Below are 23142 nucleotides of genomic sequence, written 5' to 3'. Positions count from 1 at the left end.
CTTCCCTCCACCAGGACAGTAAAAATGGCTCGTGGCTGGGTCTTCCAGCACGACAATGACCCGAAACATACAGCCAAGGCAACAAAGGAGTGGCTCAAAAAGAAGCACATTAAGGTCATGGAGTGGCCTAGCCAGTCTCCAGACCTTAATCCCATCGAAAACTTATGGAGGGAGCTGAAGATCCAAGCTGCCAAGCGACAGCCTCGAAATCTTAATGATTTACAGATGAACTGCAAAGAGGAGTGGGCCAAAATTAATTCTAACATGTGTGCAAACCTCATCATCAACTACAAAAAACGTCTGACTTATGTGCTTGCCAACAAGGGTTTTGCCACCAAGTATTAAGTCTTGTTTGCCAAAGGGATCAAATACTTGTTTCTCTGTGCACAATGCAAATAAATATATATAATTTTGACGATGTGCTTTTCTGTTTATTTTTTTATATAATCTATCTCTCACTGGTAAAATTAACCTAGCCTAAAAATTCTAGACTGTTCATGTCTTTGACAGTGGGCAAACTTACAAAATCAGCAAGGGATCAAATACTTATTTCCTTCACTGTATATATATATATATATATATATATATATATATCCCCTTCCCGACATATATATAGGGGCGAACGTGGGATGGGGTAACATGGAGCGTGCTCACAGGCTGAGCCCGGACAATGGAACATGCGTATCGGCTGGGTATTACAGCGGTCACTTCAGCATGATCCCGTGGTAAATAATGACCGCGGCATTTAAATAACTAGAAATAGGGGCGGCCCCCTGTAACTCTCCAACGGCCCCCCCCCCCGCGACACCTTTTCGGGGTGCCGTTGGTTGGCATGGCAACCTAGGGGCCTACTGAGGACCCCCAGGTCCGCCAACTTTGTACTGTTAGGAAGCCGGAGGCAGGGCTTCATAGGAGACGGTCAGTATCACGATATACTGCAATACATAAGTATTGCAGTATAACGTGCAAGCAATCACTGGTTCAAGTTCCCTAGGGGGACAAGCAACAAACAGTAAAATAAGGTTTTTAATAAATAAATAAAAAATATATTCCCCTCAAGCACAATGTCAAAAAAATTAACATAACGGGTATCGATGCATCCGTAAAAGTCTGCACTATTACAATAGATAATTTTTTAGTCCGCACGGTGAGCGCCGTAAAAAAGAAAAATCGAATCGCTGTTTTTTGGTCACTTCATCTCCAACAAAAAAATGAAATAAAAAGTGATCAAAAAGTCTCATGTACCCCAAAGTGTTAGCAATAGAAACTACATCTCGCCCCACGAAAAATAAGCCCTCACACCGCTCAAATCGACAAAAAAAAATAAAAACGTTATGCCTGACAGAATGTGGAGACAAAACGCATATTATATTTTTAACAATCTGTTTTTTCCTGGTAAAAGTAGTAAAACATGAAAAAAAATATTTCAATTTGGTATCGCTGTAATCGTCTTGACCCGCAGAATGACGTTAATGCAGTGTTTTTACTGCACACTGAATGCCGTACAAAAAAAAAAAAAACACCCAAAAGATTGAGGAATCGCTGTTTTTTTCCTATTTTACCACATAAATATTTTGATTCCAGTCTCCCACTACATTATATGGTAAAAAAAATGGTGCCATGAAAATCTACAACTGGTACCGCAAAAAACAAGCCCTCATACGGCAATATCGATGGAACAATAAAAAAAAGTTATGGCTTTTGGAATGTGGGGAGGAAAAAACGAAAGTGTGTGTGTGTCTGCAGGGGTGTAGTCGGGGGGCATGTGCGCAACTAGGTGGTAGGGAAGGGGGGGCGCCGCAGAACAGCTGATCGCTGCTGATAGGCGTCTTGTATGTCGGACACCTGCAGCAGCGATATACTATATACAGAATTATGTGACAATAAATAGTATTATAAATGACAGCCAGCACGGTTTTACTAAGGACAGAAGTTGTCAAACCAACCTGATTTGTTTTTATGAAGAGGTGAACAGAAGCCTAGACAGAGGGGCCGCTGTGGATATAGTGTTTTTGGACTTTGCAAAGGCATTTGACACTGTCCCCCATAGACGTCTAATGGGTAAATTAAGGACTATAGGTTTAGAAAGTATAGTTTGTAATTGGATTGAGAAATGGCTCAAGGACCGTATCCAGAGAGTTGTAGTCAATGATTCCTACTCTGAATGGTCCCCAGTTATAAGTGGTGTACCCCAGGGTTCAGTGCTGGGACCACGATTATTAAACTTATTTATTAATGATATAGAGGATGGGATTAATAGCACTATTTCTATTTTTGCAGATGACACCAAGCTATGCAATATATGGAAGATGTTTGTGAATTGCAGGCAGATTTAAACAAACTAAGTGTTTGGGCGTCCACTTGGCAAATGAAGTTTAATGTAGATAAATGTAAAGTTATGCACCTGGTTACGAACAACCTGCATGCATCATATGTCCTAGGGGGGGCTACACTGGGGGAGTCACTTGTTGAGAAGGATCTGGGTGTACTTGTAAATCATAAACTAAATAACAGCATGTAGTGTCAATCAGCTGCTTCAAAGGCCAGCAGGATATTGTCGTGTATCAAAAGAGGCATGGACTCGCGGGACAGGGATGTAATATTACCACTTTACAAAGCATTAGTGAGGCCTCATCTAGAATATGCAGTCCAGTTCTGGGCTCCAGTTCATAGAAGGGATGCCCTGGAGTTGGAAAAAATACAAAGAAGAGCAACGAAGCTAATAAGGGGCATGGAGAACCTAAGTTATGAGGAAAGATTAAAAGAACTAAGCCTATTTAGCCTTGAGAAAAGACGACTAAGGGGGGACATGATTAACTTATATAAATATATGAATGGCACATACAAAAAATATGGTGAAATTCTGTTCCATGTAAAACCCCCTCAAAAAACAAGGGGGCTCTCCCTCCGTCTGGAAAAAGAAAGGTTCAACCTGCAGAGGCGACAAGCCTTCTTTACTGTGAGAACGGTGAATTTATGGAATAGCCTACCGCAGGAGCTGGTCACAGCAGGGACAGTGGATGGTATTAAAAAAGGCTTAGATAATTTCCTAAAACAAAAAAATCTTAGCTCCTATGTGTAGAAATTTTTTACTTCCCCTTTCCCATCCCTTGGTTGAACTTGATGGACATGTGTCTTTTTTCAACTGTACAAACTATGTAACTATGTAATATGGAATTTATTTGCGATCTCGATACTTAGTTTGCATGTGGATTTCAGACATCACTATCCGTATGGGGGGTCATACTTACTTTTACTGCAGCTGTCTAAGCTCGTTCGGTCACTCCTGGTACTTATGTGCTGACTTTCACGCATGCGCTCCAGCGGGATTCCCCTCCTGACTGTGATTTTCTGTTTCCCCTTAGTGGACTACTACGCATGCGCCGCCAGACTACAGTCTATTGGTTACTACATACCGAACCTGCTATTCGTCCCACTGCTTGTCCATCACTGCTGTGGAAGCTCGACCCTCCAATTCAACTTCTATTGGCCATTTGCCTTAATGAAGTGACAGCTGTAACTAATCCTTCATGTATTTAGCTCTGAGAAATCAGCGGCGCGCCGTCATTAGCCCTGATACCCCTGAAGACCCATCAGCAGTGAAACATGTCGGGGGGGCTTTCTTGAAATTTTAATAATTGTTAACTGCTGACCTCAGATATTGAACCTTGGTCTGAGTGTGGCGTGCTGCAGCCGCTGACACTCTGTATCTCCTTGCTGGTACACATTGCACTACGCTGGTCAATGTTAGCAGTGGATATGAACTTTTTAATTTCCATGTAGTGTGTCTTTTGCTCTAATAGCATAATAAAAATTTTGTTATTTTACTTTATTTATAGTTGATAAAAAGGGCCTATTTTGCCGGCAGGCATCCATCTCTATTGATCGTTAATTTGCCCGCCAACTATTTGGGTCTTGCTCTCCAATGTTGTTCAGCAGGAGATTATGTGACCTGATTGGCTGAGCGGATTTGCTCCCGCACGAGATAAAGGTAAAGCATCCTGGAATATAAGGGCACAAACTCTGGCTTCTATCCCCTTAGCTGATCAGGAAGTGCCCGCCCATTTAGCTGATCAGGAAGTGCCTGCCCATTTCAATATGCAGCAAGACAACATTTAATATTTACTCTCTGACAAGCATAACGGCTGGATCTGTACAATTCCATTGAAAAACAAACTGAAATCATTTGGAGGGGAAGAATAAAACTAACAAAACTACAATAATGTAGTTGCATAAGTGTGAACACCCTCTTATAATTGGGGATGTGGTAGTGTTCAGAATTAGCCAATCACATTTACACTCATGTTAAATAGTGGTCAGTACACAGCTGCCATTATTTAACGGGATTCTGAGTAACCCCATATAAAGTTCAGCTGCTCTATTAGGATTTTCCTGACATTTTCTTTGTTGCATGTGACAGCAAAAGCCATGGTCCGTAAAGAGCTTACAACACATCAAAGGGAACTGATTGTTGTAAGGCATCAGTCTGGAGAAGGGTACCAAAGAATTTCCAAGGCATTAGATATACCATGGAACACAGTGAAGATGGTCATCAAGAAGTGGATTTTATTTGACACAGCAGTGAGATTACCAAGAACTGGACGTCCCTCAAAACTTGATGAAAAGACAAGACGAAAATTGGTCCGTGAGGCTACCAAGAAGCCTACAGCAACATTAAAGGACCTGCAGGACTTTCTGGCAGGTACTGGTTGTGTAGTGCATGTGACGACAATCTACCGTTGTAAGAAAAACATCCAAGCCCGGCTAAGTTTTGCAAAGACCTACATCAAGTGTGCGAAAAGCATGTGGGAAAACGTGTTATGGCCTGATGAGACCAAGGTTGAACTTTTTGGCGATAATTCCAAAAGGTATGTTTGGCGCAAAGCCAACACTGCACATCAACAAAAGAACACCATACCCACAGTGAAGCATGGTGGAGGCAGCATTATGATTTGGGGCCGTTTGTCTGCAGCTGGAACTGGGGCTTAAGTCAAGGTGGAGGGAATAGTGAACAGTTCCAAATATCAGGCAATATTGTCACAAATCCTGCAGGCCTCTGCTAAAAAGCTGAAGATGAAAAGGAATTTCACCTTTCAGCACAACGACAAAAAGAATACCTCCAAATCAACAAAATAATGGCTACACCAGAAGAAGATTAAAGTTTTGGAATGGCCCAGCCAGAGCCCAGACCTGAATCCCTTTGAAAATCTGTGGGGTGACCTGAAGAGGGCTGTACGCAGGAGATGCCCTCCCAATCTGACAGATTTGGAGCACTTTTGCAAGGAAGAGTGACCAACAATTGCCAAGTCAAGATGTGCCATGCTTATAGACTTCTACCCAAAAAGACTGAATGCTGTCATAAAGTTAAAGGGTAATTCAACAAAGTATTAGTTTAAGCCCTTAATGACCAGCCTATTTTAAACCTTAATGACCAAGATATTTTTTACGTTTTTCCCTCGTTGCATTCCAAGAGCTATAACCTTTTTATTTTTGCGTCGACATAGCTGTATAAGGTCTTGTTTTTTGCGGGACAAGTTGTATTTTTTAATAGCACCATTTTGGGGTACATATTATTTATTGATTAACTTTTATTAACTTTTTTTTGGGGGGGGGAATAGAAAAAAACCTGAAATTTCGCCACATTTTTTTATGCCCTAAATCTATGCCGTTTACCGTGTGGCATAAATAACACAATAACTTTATTCAGCGGGTAGTTACGATTGCAGCGATACCAAATTTGTATGTCTTACTACTTTTACACAGTAAAAAACGCTTTTTTTTTTTCAAAATTATTTGTTTTTGCGTCTTCATATTTGAAGAGCCATAGCTTTTTTTTTGTTCCGCAGATGCAGTTGTATGAGGGCTTTTTTTTTGCGGGAAAGTTAGGAATCACAGAAAACAGCAATTTTTCCATTATTTTTTATGGCGTTTACCGTGCGGGTTAAATAATGTAATAGCTTTATAGTCGGGGTCATTACAGATGCGGCGATACCAAATATGTGTAACTTTTTTGCTTTATTTTGGTTTTTAACAGTAAAGCAGTTTGTAAGGAGAAAAAGTGGGTTTTTCATTTTTTTTTTCACATTTTTTGTTAATTAACTTTATTAAACTTTTTTTTTACTAGTCCCACTAGGGGACTTTAATATGCGATCCTCTGATCGCTATTATAATACACTGCAATACTTTTGAATTGCAGTGTATTACTGCCTGTCCGTTTAAAATGGACAGGCATTTGCTAGGCCATGAGTCTGGCATGACCTAGCAGGCATTCATTACAGGCAGACCTGGGGGCCTTTATTAGGCCCCCAGCTGCCATCGGAGACACAGACACTCTGCGATCTTATCGCCGGGTGTCAGTGGGATGAGGGGGAGCTCCCTCCCGCACTCCAAAAAACACTCAGATGCCGCGCTCGCTATTGAGCGCCGCATCTAAGGGGTTAAACGGGTGAGATCGATACTTTTATCGATCTCACCTGTTCGAGCAGCGATGCCCTCAGCTACATCTGGTAGCTGAGAGCAGGGAGATTTAACGGCTCCCTGCTCTGTTTATTTATTCTGATGCAGCGCCGTAAAAAGGCTTATGCATCCATTAGTGGCCGGCGTGAAAAGGCGTATTGGCGGTCACTAACGGGTTAAGGGTGTGCATATTTATGCAACCACATTATTTTTGTTCTTTATTTTTATTTTTCCACCCTAAAAGATTTCACTTTGTTTTTCAACACAATTGTACAGATTATAGGTGACATTAAAGGTGGAAAAGTTCTGAAATTATTCATCTTGGACTGATTTTGTAACATGACAAAAACCTGGCATTTTAACAGGGGTGTGTAGACTCTTTATGTCCACTGTATACATAAGAAAACATACACATGTACATACAAACACATATGTACAAAGGGAACAAGCACACACACACATATACATTATATATATATATATATATATATATATATATATGCAAACCCCCCCAAAAAAACCATACCTATACATACACAGGAACAGACAAATACATTAACTCATACTGATACACAAAACATAAATTTTACATATGATTTTATGCAATGGACCTGAAAAAATAGCAGTGGAATCCCCAGCCATATATGGACAGTGCCGTCAGGGTACCCTCCTGGAGGAAATCCCAGGCCACAGATACAGTGGCACTATCTACGGGGGGAGGGGTGTCATTAAATTCCTCTCCTGCTCGCATCCACCTTCCACCCGGGGGCTGCCGGAAGGTGGATGCGGTAGCACCCGGCATTCATTCGGCCATAGTAAGATAGTATACGGCGCCGGACGCAAAAACGCTGCAGGTAATGTTTTTGTATCCGGCTCCTGCACAAGTCCAGCGCCGTACGGCCCCACTAATGAACTAGAACAACTAGAAAGCTATGGGATCCGTTCTAGCATCAGTTTCCCTCCAGCTGTTCTGCAACACGCCGGAGGGAAACTGAAACGGACATATGTGAACGGCCCTTTACAGTGGACTGAAGAATAAAAATACTACTTTAAAAAACTAAAAAAAATGAATGAAAAAGTGAGCGCATGTATTCACTCCCTTTGCTATGGAACCCCTAAATTAGGTCTTGTCAAGCTAATTAACTTCACAAGTCATATAATTTGTTGAATGAGGTTCCCCTGTGTGCAATCAAAATGTCACATGATCTGTCACATAATATCAATATAAGCAAGCAACATTAAAACCAAGGAGCTCTCCAAACAGGTCAGAGACAAAGTTGTGGAGAAGTATAGGTCATAAAAAAAATATCCCAAACTTTGAACATCCCATGGAGCACCATCAAATCCATTATACCAAATGAAAAAAAATATGGAATAAAAACTTGGAAGGAGAAGGTGGCCCACCAAAACTCAGACCGGCAAAGAGGGCATTAATCAAAAACTCAACAAAGACACCAACAACAACACTGAAGGAGCTTCAAAAATCCACAGTGGAGATAGGAGTATCTGTCCATACAGTCACTATAAGGCGTACACTCTACAGATGGGGCTAGAAAAGTGGCCAGAAAAAAAGGCCATTGCTTAAAGAGTCTCTGTCACCAGATTATAAGTGCCCTATCTCCTACATAATGTGATCGGCGCTGTAATGTAAATAACAAATGTAAGGAGAAAGAGGCAGCACTCCAAGGTTCAAAAAAATAGGAAGTTTATTCACCCATCAGTGAAAAAGGTGCAACGTTTCAGCTGCTCAATGCAGCCTTTGCATTGAGCAGCTGAAACGTTGCACCTGTTTCACTGATGGGTGAATAAACTTCCTATTTTTTTAACCTTGGAGTGCTGCCTCTTGCTCCTTACATTTGTATACTATTGGGGATTTACAAGTCGGATCCCTGGAGGCTTGCACCCTTATGCCCTGGAGGTTTTTGTTCTACTGTGCTGCCCATACACCTTCTCTTGGTAAAGTAAGCCCAGCGTAATGTAGGCGCAGCCGTAATGAAGGAAGCGCATGACTAGGTGTTTGGGAGTTCTAGGCTATTATGTTCTAGGTATTATGTTTTAGGCTATATTTATAGGGATTGGAGGGTTATGTGAAAGGGGCATGGGGCAAAATGTATCTATATGTGGTGGGTGGAGAATAAAGTATATAAGTCCATGCGGGGAAGAGGCAGCCCTCTTTCCCGCTGGACAACAGGAGAAAGTTTTGTCCTGTTATTATATTTAAAAGAAAAATATACATATTAATATTTTCTACTTACCTGATGGAAGCGGCGATGGAGACAACGATGGCCAGGATCCGGGATGCAGCGATGCAGCACGGCGTGGGATGGCTGGATGCGCTGATTGCCGGGGCTCTTCCTCCGGTTCCAGCGGCTGGAGAGGAGAGTGAGGGACGCAGCAGCAGGCGTTCCAGGCCTCAGGAGAGGCCTTCATCTGCAGAGACGCCTCGGTCTGGTCGGCGCCGAGGGAGCCCCTCCAGGGACCCTCCTCCTCCTGCTGGTCCGGAGCTGCACCCTGGCGACGGTCCACGGAGGTCAGGGAGGAATCCCATCAGGCGGGCGAGACCGGAGGTGACAGGAGGGGGGGGGCCGCGGCGGCCATCTTCCTCCCTCCTGTCTTCAACAACAACGCCGGAAGTGGAGGCGGGACCGGATGCGCGCGCAAGACCGGATGCGCGCACAGGACCGGATGTGCGCGCTGGGCCGGATGCGCGCGCAGGTCCGGAATTGACGGCTTTCTCCGGCGCCGATGCTCCAGGTGCCGGAGGAGCTCAGCTTACAGACATCAGGACACCAGCACCGACCCGTAGGAAGAGGCGGGCGGCATCTAGATGGGGAGCGAGATCGCCTCCTGCAGGAGCAGGGAGGCGTGCGGCGGCGACAGCGACCGGAGGTACCCGGGCAACTTCTTGGAGTGACGCCGGGCCCCATCCGGACGAGGGGGGGCAGCGGTCTGCTATACAGGCAGCGACGACGACAAGAAGATTTTATTTTGACAGCCCTGCAGAAGGACTGGATCGGCAGGGCTGTCGTTCTGAATATGCCACGCCACCAGGGGGTGGCAGGATCGTGGACGGGCCGCATTCCGCGGAGCCTAGAGCAGCAGCGACTGGAAGTGCGGGGAGCTACGGGGAGCGTGGGGTGCAGGAGCACCACTCCCCAGGATCGTCACGACCGACGCCTGGATTATCTGGAGTGATGGACGCGTCCGCTGGGAGGTCACCTCAGGGACGGCCGGGTGAGTCTACCACGGATGTGGTGACGGGGATGTGTGGGGGGGATGTGGGGGGGATGTTGTCAATGTCACAGATGCAATTGTTGTTTAGAGGGATGCAGGAGTATTTTAGGAGAATTGTGCCAGGCGTAGAGCAGTCGCCAGCGAGGGTATGGGGCGCTGCTAGTGAGGCGTCTGCTAGTGCGGCAGGGAGTGCGGTTGCTAATGAGGGAATTTCTGGTGCAACTGCGGCAGTGATTGCGGGTGTTAGTGAAGTGGCGCCGGTTGTGGGTGCCGTAGTGGCTGTGGGAAAAGCGGTTGACGAGGCGGCTAGTACAGCTAAGAAGGTGGTGGAGGATGTGCGTTTGGCTGACGCCGCTAAAGGTGAGGTTTATGTGTGTTTTGAGGGCCCGCTGGGGGCACATTTGAAGGTGGAGATTAGGGAAAAGATATGGAAAGATGAATATGTTGAGATTTTTTCTTTGCTGCCGTTAGAGAAGTTTAATTTGGACCGGTGGAAACCGGATGAAAGTAAGAAGGAGGAGGAGGAGCGGCGGCGGTATCGTTTGATTCCACGGACTTTTGCGAATTGGCTGCAGGCCTTCGCTATCTTGGCTAGTGTGGTGGGTGAGAAGGCGCCGGAGAACTGTTCGACGCTATTCTGTTATATGGATTCGGTAGGGGAGGCGTATCGTGTATACGGTGGTAATGCGTGGTTGCGGTATGACGAACAGTTTCGTCAGCGGAAGTCGGTGCGCCCGTCGTTGCGATGGGATCACAAGGATATCAGTTTATGGATGCGTCTGATGTCTGCGCCAAAACAGGGGCAGCAGCCCTTTCGGGATGCGGCCGGCGGTCAGGGGTCAGCAGCGGGTCGGTCAGGATCCTCAGGAAAGGGGTGTTGCTGGCAGTATAATGAGGGGCATTGCAAGTTCGGCCCAGATTGTAGGTACAAGCACGAGTGCTCCGGTTGCGGAGGCGCCCATGGTTTGTCCAGATGCTTCAAGAAGCATAAGGGCAGGCAGGGAGATGCTGAGCAGAAGAGGGGCGACGCCGGTGAGGGTGGAAAGGATGCTCCCGTTTTTAAGGGGCTATCCAAATAGGAAAGTGGCGGATTTGTTGTGGTTAGGATTTTCAGAAGGTTTTCGGATTCCTTGTACGTCGGTTGGACGTGATGGGGTAGTCCGTAATTTGTCGTCTGCTTTGGCGCGGCCTGATCTGGTTACGGATAAGCTGCTGAAGGAGGTGGCTTTGGGCCGCATGGCGGGGCCGTTTTCCTCCCCGCCTGTTCAGAGTTTGCGGGTTTCCCCGTTAGGTTTGGTTCCTAAAAAGGAGGTGAATAAATTCCGCCTTATTCATCACTTGTCTTATCCGGAAGGCGAGTCGGTGAATGACGGCATTGATCCGGCCCTGTGCGCGGTTAGTTACACTAACTTTGATGCGGCGGTTGTTTGGGTTCGGAAATACGGGAAGGGCTCTCTGTTAGCGAAAACTGACATTGAGGCCGCTTTTCGTTTATTGCCGGTGCATCCGGATAGTTTTTGTTTGCTGGGATGTTATTGGCAGGAGGAATATTTTGTGGATTGTTGCCTCCCGATGGGCTGCTCCATTTCATGCGCTTATTTTGAGATGTTTAGCACGTTTTTGGAGTGGGTGGTCCGTCGGGAGGCGCAGGTGCAATCTGCGCTACATTATCTGGATGATTTCCTGTTTATCGGTCCGCCGGGTACCTATGTGTGTGCAGGATTGCTACACACTATGGAGAGAGTGGCAATGGATTTTGGGGTACCTCTGGCGCCTGAAAAAACTGAGGGACCCACGACGGTCATTAAGTTTTTGGGAATCATGATTGATTCAGATAACATGGAGTGTCGCTTGCCTGATGATAAGTTGCTGGAGATGAGAGAGTTGGTGGCGAGTGCGCTGCGCAGGAAGAAAATACAGTTGCGGGACTTGCAATCCTTGTTGGGGCATTTGAATTTTGCTTGTAGGATTATGCCCATGGGGCGGGTGTTTTGCAGGCGATTGGCGAGTGCTACCGCGGGGGTGCATTCCCCTCATCATTTCATTAGGTTGTCGGCGGAGTTGAAAGCTGATTTGTTGGTGTGGGGGGAGTTTTTGCAGACCTATAATGGGCGGTCGGTGCTCATGTATCAGCCGGTGTCTAGTGTAGACTTGGAGCTGTATACTGATGCATCAGGTGCTTGTGGATTTGGGGCTTATTTCCAGGGGCAGTGGTGTGCAGGAGTTTGGCCTGATACATGGCATGAATGTGGTTTTGTCCGTAACTTGGCTCTGCTGGAATTGTTCCCGATTGTGGTGGCGGCGGAGTTGTGGGGGGATTGTCTGCGGGACCGGAGAGTGCGTTTCGTATGTGACAATCTGGGTGTGGTTCAGGCTGTTAATGCGCAGACAGCTAATTCTCCGCCAGTCGTGCGGCTATTGCGGCATTTAGTTTTGAGAGGTCTGATGTTGAATGCGCATTTTGTGGCAGTGCATATTCCTGGGGTGCTGAATTCTGTGGCTGATTCCCTTTCTCGTCAACAGTGGGACAGGTTTCGTCTGCTGGCGCCGGGGGCGGAGTCTCATGGCCTGCCTTGTCCAGAGCATCTGTGGAAGGTGGTGTGACAATGGCGATGTCGCTTGTGGAAAGGTCGGTTAGTGCGGTCACGTGGCAGAGGTACAGTGCGGTATGGCAGGTATGGGAGGCGTTGTTGGAAAATGCGCAGGCAGGTATTGCAGATCGGCAGGCGTGTTTGCTGTATTTTATAGGAAAGGCGTACAGTGAGGGGTCGTCTGCAGCAACGGTCGCTCGGAGTTTGTCGGCCTTGGCTTTTTGGTTCAAGAAGAAAGGTGAGGAGGACGTGACTAAGTCCTTTCTGGTGCGGCAGGCAATGAAGGGTTTCAGGAGGGGTTCCGCAGTTAGGGATCTCAGGAAGCCGGTGTCATTTGAGCTGTTGGTAGCGATTTGTGATTTGTTGAGGGAGGTTTGTGTTTCAGAATTTGAAGTACGGCTATTTACACTGGCCTTTTCTTTGGCTTTCTTTGGGGCGTTCCGGATATCGGAGTTGGTGTCGGCCAGTAAGAGTGTGGCAGGGGGTTTATTGTACGCTGATGTGGATTTGGATGGCTCCTGCCTTTCTTGTTTGCTCCGTAGATCTAAGACAGATCAGGAAGGGAGAGGTTTTGTGGTGCGCTTGTATGAGTTACCAGGGTCGCGGGTGTGCCCGGTCCGCTGTTTTGGGCAGTTTGTTGCGGTGAGGCCTGAGGGCCCGGCATCCTTGTTGGTTCATGCAGACGGGCTGTCTCTGTCAAAATTCCAGTTTTCACAGGTGTTCAAAAAATGTATCCTGTTGTCCGGCAGAGGTGGAGCAGGTTTTAGCTCTCATTCTTTTAGAATTGGCGCAGCTACGGAAGCAGCTCGGTGGGGTTTATCCCCGGCGATGGTTAAGAAGATCGGCAGGTGGGAGTCAGACAGATATAGGTTGTATGTGCGGCCTCACTTGCTTTGAGGCGGTGGAGATAAGATGTGCTGGAGGTGGATATGGAGTAGTTACGTTGTTGTTTTGTGTTGTTTTAGGTGCAGGTCCCTGCTTGATTTGGATCATGGGGCACTCCTACGTACACTGGGGAGGTGTGCGTGCTGATGTTCGTCCGGCCGGACGGCAGTTGGGCATGGATCACGCAGAAGTGCAGGTCAGATGGTTGGGCCTGCGGGGCATGCTGTGGTGTAGGCTGTTACCAGAGGTACAATTTTATGCAGGTTTGGACAGGGCGCCGGATATCTTAGTGGTGCACCTTGGCGGCAATGATTTGGGCATTCGGTCGTCCAGGGATTTAGTGAGGGATGTGAAGATTGACCTTTTGCGGTTGTGGTCGGCGTTCCCAGGAGTGGTTATTGTATGGTCTGATATTGTGGCTCGCAAGGTGTGGCGGCAGGCACGTTCCGTACATAGCTTAAACAAAGCGCGAGCAAAGGTCAACAAGGTAGTTGGCAGATTTGTGGCACGCAATGGCGGTGTTGTGGTGCGGCATAAGGAGCTGGAGGGTAGAGAGGTAGGTTTCCTCAGGGCGGATGGTGTTCATCTAAACGAGGTGGGTCTGGATATGTGGACCCTGGACATTAAGGAGGGCATGGAGAAAGCCCTGCAGTTGTGGAGGGACAATCATGTGTAAGGGGTCACACATGATTGTCGTGGCGGTAGGAGGAGGGGTCTTTGGAGGCACGGAATGGTAAGAAGGAGAAGCAACAATGGAGATTGTTGCAAGAGAACTCGGGGCGTTTAACCCGGGATAGTATTGGAGGGGCTGGGGAGTGGTTACCCAGCTCATATATATTCCTGATGGGCAGGGTCCCCAGGAAGGGAGAGAGAGGTCTTGGACATGGTTGGTGCCCTCGGGTCAGGTGCAGAACGGCTGTAGGGTAAGGGGTCCAGACCTAATAAGGAAACGATGGAGTTTAATGATTGAAGTGCCTTCAAGGATCCTTTATATGGAGTTGGGAAATAGAGCAGGATGTTATCATGGAATTATGATGTGTTTATGGTTATGCTCTTTTTCAGAAAAAAGGTGTGTTTAATAAATGGCTGCTGTGGCCTTTACACCAAAATTCATGTGTGGTCTCTTATTGGGGTTTGGGGTGTAAGGTCGTAGATAGCGGAAGCATCAAACATACCTTAAGTCAAGTAAGCCCAGCGTAATGTAGGCGCAGCCGTAATGAAGGAAGCGCATGACTAGGTGTTTGGGAGTTCTAGGCTATTATGTTCTAGGTATTATGTTTTAGGCTATATTTATAGGGATTGGAGGGTTATGTGAAAGGGGCATGGGGCAAAATGTATCTATATGTGGTGGGTGGAGAATAAAGTATATAAGTCCATGCGGGGAAGAGGCAGCCCTCTTTCCCGCTGGACAACAGGAGAAAGTTTTGTCCCGCCCGCCCTCCCAGTATTTTCTCCTGTTTATGGGAATTTGTCGGTTGGGGTTTTGTTTTGTCACAGTAGCAATGGCGGTAGGAGGAGGGGTCTTTGGAGGCACGGAATGGTAAGAAGGAGAAGCAACAATGGAGATTGTTGCAAGAGAACTCGGGGCGTTTAACCCGGGATAGTATTGGAGGGGCTGGGGAGTGGTTACCCAGCTCATATATATTCCTGATGGGCAGGGTCCCCAGGAAGGGAGAGAGAGGTCTTGGACATGGTTGGTGCCCTCGGGTCAGGTGCAGAACGGCTGTAGGGTAAGGGGTCCAGACCTAATAAGGAAACGATGGAGTTTAATGATTGAAGTGCCTTCAAGGATCCTTTATCTGGAGTTGGGAAATAGAGCAGGATGTTATCATGGAGTTATGATGTGTTTATGGTTATGCTCTTTTTCAGAAAAAAGGTGTGTTTAATAAATGGCTGCTGTGGCCTTTACACCAAAATTCATGTGTGGTCTCTTATTGGGGTTTGGGGTGTAAGGTCGTAGATAGCGGAAGCATCAAACATACCTTAAGTCATGTAGATAACAGCAGTGGTTTTTATTTTGAAAAACTATCATTTTTGAGCAAGTTATGAGCAATTTTAGATTTATGCTAATTAGTTTCTTAATGACCAACTGGGTGTATGACGCTGACCAATCAGCCTAATGCACTTCTCATTGTTGCAGCCCAGCTTCTTTCACTGCACAATCACACTGTGCTGTGGATCATGCTGGGCTGGAACAATGAGAAGTGTATGATGCTAATTGGTCACCGATTGGTCAGCCTCATACACTCCTCTGTACAACACCCAGTTGGTCAAAAGTAAAAACACGCCCAGTTGTCCATTGAGAAACTCATTAGCATAAATCTAAACTAGCTCATAACTTGCTCAAAAATGATAATTTTTCAAAATAAAAACCACTGCGGTTATCTACATTACAGCGCCATAGGAGATAGGGAACTTATAATCTGGTGACAGAGTCTCTTTAGGGTATGTGCACACGAGAAGTGGCTTTTACGTCTGAAAAGACAGACTGTTTTCAGGAGAAAACAACTGCCTCGTTTCAGACGTAAAAGCTCCTCCTCGCATTAAGCGAGGCGCCTTTGACGCTCGTAAATCTTGAGCTGCTCTTCATTGACTTCAATGAAGAACGGCTCAAATTACGTTGCAAAGAAGTGTCCTGCACTTCTTTGCCGAGGCAGTCATTTTACGTGTCGTCGTTTGACAGCTGTCAAACGACGACGCGTAAATGACAGGTCGTCTGCACAGTACGTCGGCAAACCCATTCAAATGAATGGGCAGATGTTTGCCGACGTATTGTAGCCCTATTTTCAGACGTAAAACGAGGCATAATACGCCTCGTTTACATCTGAAAATAGGTCGTGTGAACCCAGCCTTAAAGGAAAACATAAGAAAACACGTTTTGAGTTTGCTAAACAGCATGTTGCCGACTTCCCAAACACAGGGAGGAAGGTTCTCTGGTCAGATGAAACTAAAATGTAACTATCTGGCCATCATGGGAAACGCTATGTGTGGAGCAAACCCAACACTTCCCATCACCCCAAGAACGCCATCAGCAGGGACTGGAAAACTGGTCAGGATTGAGGGACAGATGGATGGCAGTAAATACAGGGCAGTTCTTGAAAAAAACCTCAGAGATTTGAGAGCAGGTCGGAGATTCACCTTCCAGCAAGACAATGACCCTAAACATACTGCTAAAGCCACTGGAGTGGTTTAAGGGGAAACGTTTAATTGTTTTGGAATGACCTCAATACAATTGTGAATCTGTGGCATGACTTACAGACTGCCGTTCGCCAACGCAACCATCTAACTTGAACAAAGTAAAGCACTTTTGCCTGAAAGAATGAGCAAAAATCCCAGTGTCTAGATGTGCTCAGGTAATAGGGACAATCCACAAGAGACTTAGATCTGTAATTGCAGCAAAAGGTGGCTCCAAAGTCTTGAGTTTTAGGGGGTGAATACTAATGCACATCAACTGTGCGTGTTTGTGTGCACACACACACACACACACACACAAACACACACAAGACCCTCCTTCCTGCAACCCTAGTGTCAAGTACATAATAACAGTTCATTACACCCTCATTCTATACCTGCACTTCTTGTACAGTGTATTACACCCCTGCTTCAATGACTTCCCCTGTCAGTTCTGTAATCCAGCATTTAATACATTTTGCTCACTGATAGATGAGGCTGCAGCTCACAGTCTGCACAGGTTCAGTCACTGCTGTGCTCTGCTCCTCTTCTTCCATCTGCAGAGGCCTGGTCTTCAGTTAAGTGGACTGTGCAGCTACAGACCAATCAGCGCTTCTCTGTTGTTTCGGAAAAGTGCTGAAGACCGAGCAGCGGGCCCCCCTAGCAGTGGCGTGGTCTGCATTTATTGGAGGTATGCCACTGCATTGACAAATAGAAATTGAGAAGTTGACGCCTAAAATCCGCATGTGAGGTGGCCGTCAATGCAGCTAATATCCATAATATCGAAGTTCATAAACATCGATGTGATCGATAATAGCTGGAAGGGATTTCTTCCTATAGGGATATCCCGTGCCATAAATGTACATAAGTGAAAACCTCAAGAGGAAGCTTTTGGATAAAAATAGATTGTAAGAATTACTTCAGTCAGGTGTGTACAAAAAATTAACAGGTACGTTGCATGATCCCTCAGGACAAGTTAACATACAACATTCCTTGAGAATGGTATAAGCAACTGGTACATAACCGTGACAATAAAAGTAAATGATAAGAACTTGTTTTATAAAATGATTTCGAATAAAAAAAAAAATAAAGAAGAAATGTCTATAACTACCTGTCTGCATTATGGGCTACAGTACCATGAATCACTACCATGGTTCCTGGTTCCAAACTTCCAAAGATTGTGCCAACATATGGGATGACCTGTAAAAAAATGTTAATATATTAGGAAAAACTTCACTGCAGTCATACATTTTTTTCTCTACTCCTCCATAATGTTATCTCCTTGCCTTAAAAATGAAAGAATTTATTATTTATTTCAGTTACTTATATAGCGCTAACATATTACACAGCGCTGTACAGAGGTCTTTTTTTACTGTCCCCATTGGGGCTCACAATCTAAATTGAACATACAATTGATAATTCATCTAAAAGTCTGTCATGGGAAAACCCTTTAAAGGCTATGTATACCTTTAACCAATTCGGGACGCAGCCTGTTTTGGCCTCGTGGACACAGATGATTTTTTTCAAATCTGACGTGTCACTTTATGTGGTAATAACTTCCGAATGCTTTAACTTATCCAAGTGATTCTGAGATTGTTTTCTCGTGACATATTGTACTTTATGTAAGTGAAAAAATTTGGTCGATAAATTCAATTATTTATTTGTGAAAAACTTCAAATTTTAGCGAAAATGTGCATTTTTCTAAATTAAAATGTATTTGCTGGTAAAACAGATAGTAATACCACACAAAATAGTTACTAATTAACATTTCCCATATGTCTACTTTATGTTTGCATCGTTTTTTTTCACGTCCTTTTATTTTTCTAGGGCGTTACCAGGCTTAGAACTTTTGTAGCAATTTCTCATATTTTCAAGAAAGTTTCAAAAGGCTATTTTTTTAAGGGACCAGTTCAGTTCTGAAATGGCTTTCAGGTCCTCATATATTAGAAAGTCCCCATAAATCACCACTCAAAGTATTCAAAACCCCACTCAGAAAGTATTTTAACACTTTAGGCGTTTAACAACAGGAATTAAGGCAAAGTAGAGGTGAAATTTACAAATTAATTTTTTTTTGCTGAAATTCATTTGTAATACAGTTTTTTTCTGTAACACAGAAGATTTTACCAGAGAAATGCAACTCAGTATTTATTGCCCAGATTCTGCCGTTTTTAGAAATATCCAACATGTGGTCCTAGTGTCGTAAAGGACTGAAGCACCGGCCTCCGAAGCAAAGGAACACCTAGAGGATTTTGAGGCCTCCTTTTTATTAGGCACCATGTCCGGTTTGAAGAGGTCTTGTGGTACCTAAGTAGTCGAAACCCCCCAAAAGTGACCCCATTTTGGAAACTAGACCCCTCAAGGCATTTTCTAAGGGTATAGTTAGCATTTTGATCCCACAGTTTTTTTTTGCAGAATTTAGTGGAATTAGTCTGGGAAGATAAAAATCACCTTTTTTTCTGTGGAAACATAGAATTTTTCATTTTTACAAGGAATAAAGTAGAAAAAGCACCACAACATTTGTAAAGCAATTGTTTCCGATTATGGCAATACCCCATATGTGGTAATAAACGGCTGCTTGGTTCCACTGAAGGGCTCAGAATGGAAGGAGCGCCTTTTGGAGCGCAGATTTTGCTGGATTGGTTTTCAGTGCCATGTCGGGTTTGCAATGCCCCGGAGGGACCAAAACAGTGGAAACCCCCCAAAAGTGACTCAATTTTGGAAACTACACCCCTCAAGGAATTTTTCTAGAGGTATAGAGAGCATTTTGACCCCACAGGTTTTTTTTTATAGAATTCAGTGAAATTAGGCCGTGAAAATGAATATCAACATTTTTGAACATTAAAATTTTCACAAAGGATAAAAGAGGAAAAGCACCCCAACATTTGTAAAGCAATTTCTCCCGAGTACGGCAATACCCCACGTGGTCATAAATGTTTTTTTATTAGAAATTAGTTTACCCTTTCTTGCTTTTTCATTTTCGTTTTTCACTCCTCGCCTTCCAAAAGCCATAATTTTTTATTTTTCCGTCAATAGAGCGGTGTGAGGGCTTATTTTTTGCGGGAAGAGTTGTAGTTTCTATTAACACCATTTAAAGTACCATAAAATATACTGGGAAACTGAAAAAAAATTGCGGGCTGAAATTGGAAAAAACTGTGAATCCTCCATTGTTTTTTAGGGTTTTGTTTTTAAGTCTTTCATCGTGCTGTAAAAACAACAACTTTAGTTTTATTCTGTGTCTCAATACAATTACGGTGATACCAAATTTATATAGATTTTTTTATATTTACATTTGTTCAAAAAATTTTATTGTTTTGTATCATCACATTCTGACAGCCAGAACTTTTTATATTTTTTGGTCGATTAAACGGTGTGAGGGCTTATTTTTGGCGGGGTGAGCTGTAGCTTTTATTGGTACCATTTTATGGTATTTATATCTTCCTGATCACTTTTTATTAGATCTCTTTTAGAGCTAAGGTTACCAAAAAACAGCGATTTTGGCGTTTTAAATTCTTTATTTCTTACAGCGTTCAAAGTGCGCAATAAATTACGTCTTACTTTATTCTGCGGGTTGGTACGATTACGGAGATACCATATGTATATAGTTTTTTTTAAGTTTTGTAGCGTTTGCACAATAAAATGACGTTTCTATAAAATGATTTATTTTCTGAGACACCATATTCTGAGAGCCGTAACTTTTTTATTTTTTTGTCAAAAAAGCTGTGGGAGGTCGTGTTTTTTTGCGAGACGGGTTGTAGTTTTTATTGGTACTATTTTGGGGTAAATGCGACTTATTGATCACTTTTTATTCTATATCTTGGGAGGGGTGGTGACCAAAAAAATAGCGATGCTGACATCGTTTTCCGTTTATTTTGTTTGCGGCGTTCACCGTGCGGAAAAACTAACATTATAGTTTCATAGTTTGGTTCGTTATGAACGCGGTGATACCAAATAGGTGTACTTTTTTTAACGGTTTAATTTTTTCCCTATAATAAATTACTTACTATAGAAAACATTTTTATTAACTTTTTTTTACCTGCAGCTCTGTTTGCTGCTAGAATACATTACACTACTTAGTAGTGTAATGTAGTCCAACTGTCAGTGACGTCACAGTCACTCTGACAGTAAGGGTATGTTCACACAGTGACCAAAAACGTCTAAAAATACGGAGCTGTTTTCAGGCGAAAACACCTCCTGATTTTCAGACGTTTTTATATAAACTCGCGTTTTTCGCACCGTATTTTACGGCCGTTTTTGGAGCCGTTTTTCAATGGAGTCAATGAAAAACGCCTCCAAAAACGTCCCAAGAAGTGACATGCACTTCTTTCTCGTGGGCGTCTTTTTACGCGCTGTATTTTGACAGCGATGCGTAAAATTAAGGCTCGTGGGAACAGAACACCAGAAAAACCCATTGAAAGCAATGGGCAGATGTTTGTAGGAATATTAGGGGCTTTTTTCAGGCGTAATTCGAGGCTTAAAACGCCCGAATTACGTCTGAAAACACTGTGTGTGAACATACCCCAAGGCTGAATTCACACGAGCATGTTCGGTCCGTAAAGGACGGAATGTATTTTGGCCGCAAGTCCCGGACCGAACACACTGCAGGGAGCCGGGCTCCTAGCATCATAGTTATGTACGACGCTAGGAGTCCCTGTCTCGCTGCAGGACAACTGTCCCATACTATAATCATGTTTTCAGTATGGGACAGTAGTTCCACGGAGAGGCAGGGACTCCTAGCGTCGTATATAACTATGTAGGAGCCCGGCTCCCTGCAGTGTGTTCGGTCCGGGACTTGCGGCCGAAATACGTTCCGTCTTTTACAGACCGAACATGCTCGTGTGAATCCAGCCTAAGTCTACAAGGACCAACCAGAGCTGGTCCTCATAGGCTTCCATACATGGCAGACCCGGAGGGTCTGGCCTCAGGATGACATCACAAGCATCAGCAACCCCCACATTTGCATGGGGGCTGCTGATGTGATACAAACCCCCTAAATGCGGCGATTACAATCGATTAACGGGTTAATTGCCGAAATCAGCGGCGATGACAGCTGACCTCCCAGTTCCCAATGCACACCTTGTCGCCGACAGTGTGCATCGGGAACGACACAGTGACTTCCTATCACTTTGACAGGAAGCCTAGCAGGACTAGCCGGAGGTTGGTCCTGATTGGCTTCCGTCCATGGCAGACACGGAGGCCATTGTTTGGCTTCTGTTTGGCATGCTATCGGCAAACCCCGCGATTTCGGACCTTGGTCTGCCGATATGCTAGAAACCCCTAAAATGCTGCAATCGCCGCATTTAAGGGGTTAATTAGCTGAAATCAGCGGCAAAAGACCACTGGCCGGCAAGAGTGGAGTGTCAGCTGTCGGCGACAGCTGACCTCCTGGTTCCCGATGCATACTGTCGACGACAATGTGCACCGGAAACAACTCTAACTATACGTCCTCGTGCGGGATGTAACCTCCCGCGACGACGTATAGTTACTTACTCGTGCAGAAAGGGGTGAAATAGCATTGTTGTTTTTTTTTTTATAAAAAGGTCAGTCAGTGTGATTGGTGCAACTTTATAAATAGTTTTTTATTAAAAATTTGACTTTTTGAGATACAGCTGCTCTGTATTCTCCATACGGAAAAAGTCGAACAGACATGAAGCGGCTTAGCGCTTCAGTTGCTTCGTTGTAGCGATTGGTGGGGGTCTCAGTGCTCGGGCCTCCGCCAATCCAAACTTCTGACATGTCAGACGTTCGTCAAACGTTTAGCTACACTTTAAGGACAGGGCCAATTTTTATTTTTTTTTCCTATTTGATTTCAGGCAGTCATAACTTTTTTATTTTTTTGTTCAACATAGGTCTGAGGCTTTGGAAGTATATTTGTTGGGGAAAAAAACATGTATTTGTGTTGTATTTTTTTTATTAACTAAAACATTTTTTTTTTAAATCTTATATGAGTATTTTTAAGTTAGATTTTGTAACCATAACGTACCTGCATATATCTATAGGCCAGTACACTAGCCTATGTACGAATACAGTACACATGCAGTTGTTAGGGCATACCCAAGTATGCTCTTACAACAGAAAATATGGTCAGACAACCCTAGGGTCCTTCAGTGGACCCTGGGCTGCCTGCCCATACTAGGTATGGGCATCAATCGTCACAGGGATTCCCGATCAGTCTCTCTCTTTGAATGCCGTTATCAGCATTGATCGCGGCATTCAAAGGATTAAACAGCGAAGATTAAAGGGTCCTATAACATCTGCCGTTAGAGTGGGGCTGGGTATTACAGCTGCTGCCTTGCTCCTAATCGCAAGGCACACTTAATGTGCTCGCGCAATCACCATTACTACGAAGCTCATCCTGATGTGGCAACTGCCTGACGCTCAGAACGAGCAAACCCTTTCCAGGTGTTTTGTGCCACGTTCTGTCTTTAGTAAAATATAAAGAACATTACATATAAGTCCGTTTTGGTTTGTGCCGTTGATGAGGCAATTTTGTGGTCAGTGGCGGTTTTTTCTAAAACAGCATGTTCTGGATATGGCAATTTTTCAAGCGTTTTTCCATAGGCTTCTCTATGGAACTTACAAAATGCCAAAAATGTACACACGTAAAATCGTCACAAAAGCTCATGTAAAAAAGTATGTACAAAATGACACAATAAAAACCATCACCAAAAACTCCACTAAAAACGCTATAAAAGAAACGTATATTACAATTTAATAACAATGGCGTTTTTTGATGCAGTTTAAATTGCTAGAAAACTTCTGTGTGTGAAGGATGCCTAAAGGATGGGTAAGGCCAGGCTCACACATC

At 44.5% G+C, this 23142-nt stretch overlaps 1 protein-coding gene across 1 annotated transcript in view; it reads right to left on the bottom strand.

Moving 5' to 3' along the window:
- Nucleotides 1-23142, bottom strand: part of LGALS8 (galectin 8) — a 56679-nt gene that overhangs the window by 17241 nt on the left and 16296 nt on the right. The window contains exon 3 of the mRNA XM_075862803.1: nucleotides 17449-17537. Coding sequence (XP_075718918.1) covers nucleotides 17449-17537 — 89 coding nt within the window. The remainder of the gene's footprint in view (nucleotides 1-17448; nucleotides 17538-23142) is intronic.

Source organism: Rhinoderma darwinii, chromosome 4 (assembly GCF_050947455.1).
Source record: "Rhinoderma darwinii isolate aRhiDar2 chromosome 4, aRhiDar2.hap1, whole genome shotgun sequence".
Classification (NCBI taxonomy): Eukaryota; Metazoa; Chordata; class Amphibia; order Anura; family Rhinodermatidae; genus Rhinoderma; species Rhinoderma darwinii.
The sequence above is the reverse complement of the archived record's forward strand: the minus strand, read 5'-3'. Positions and strand labels throughout refer to the sequence as shown.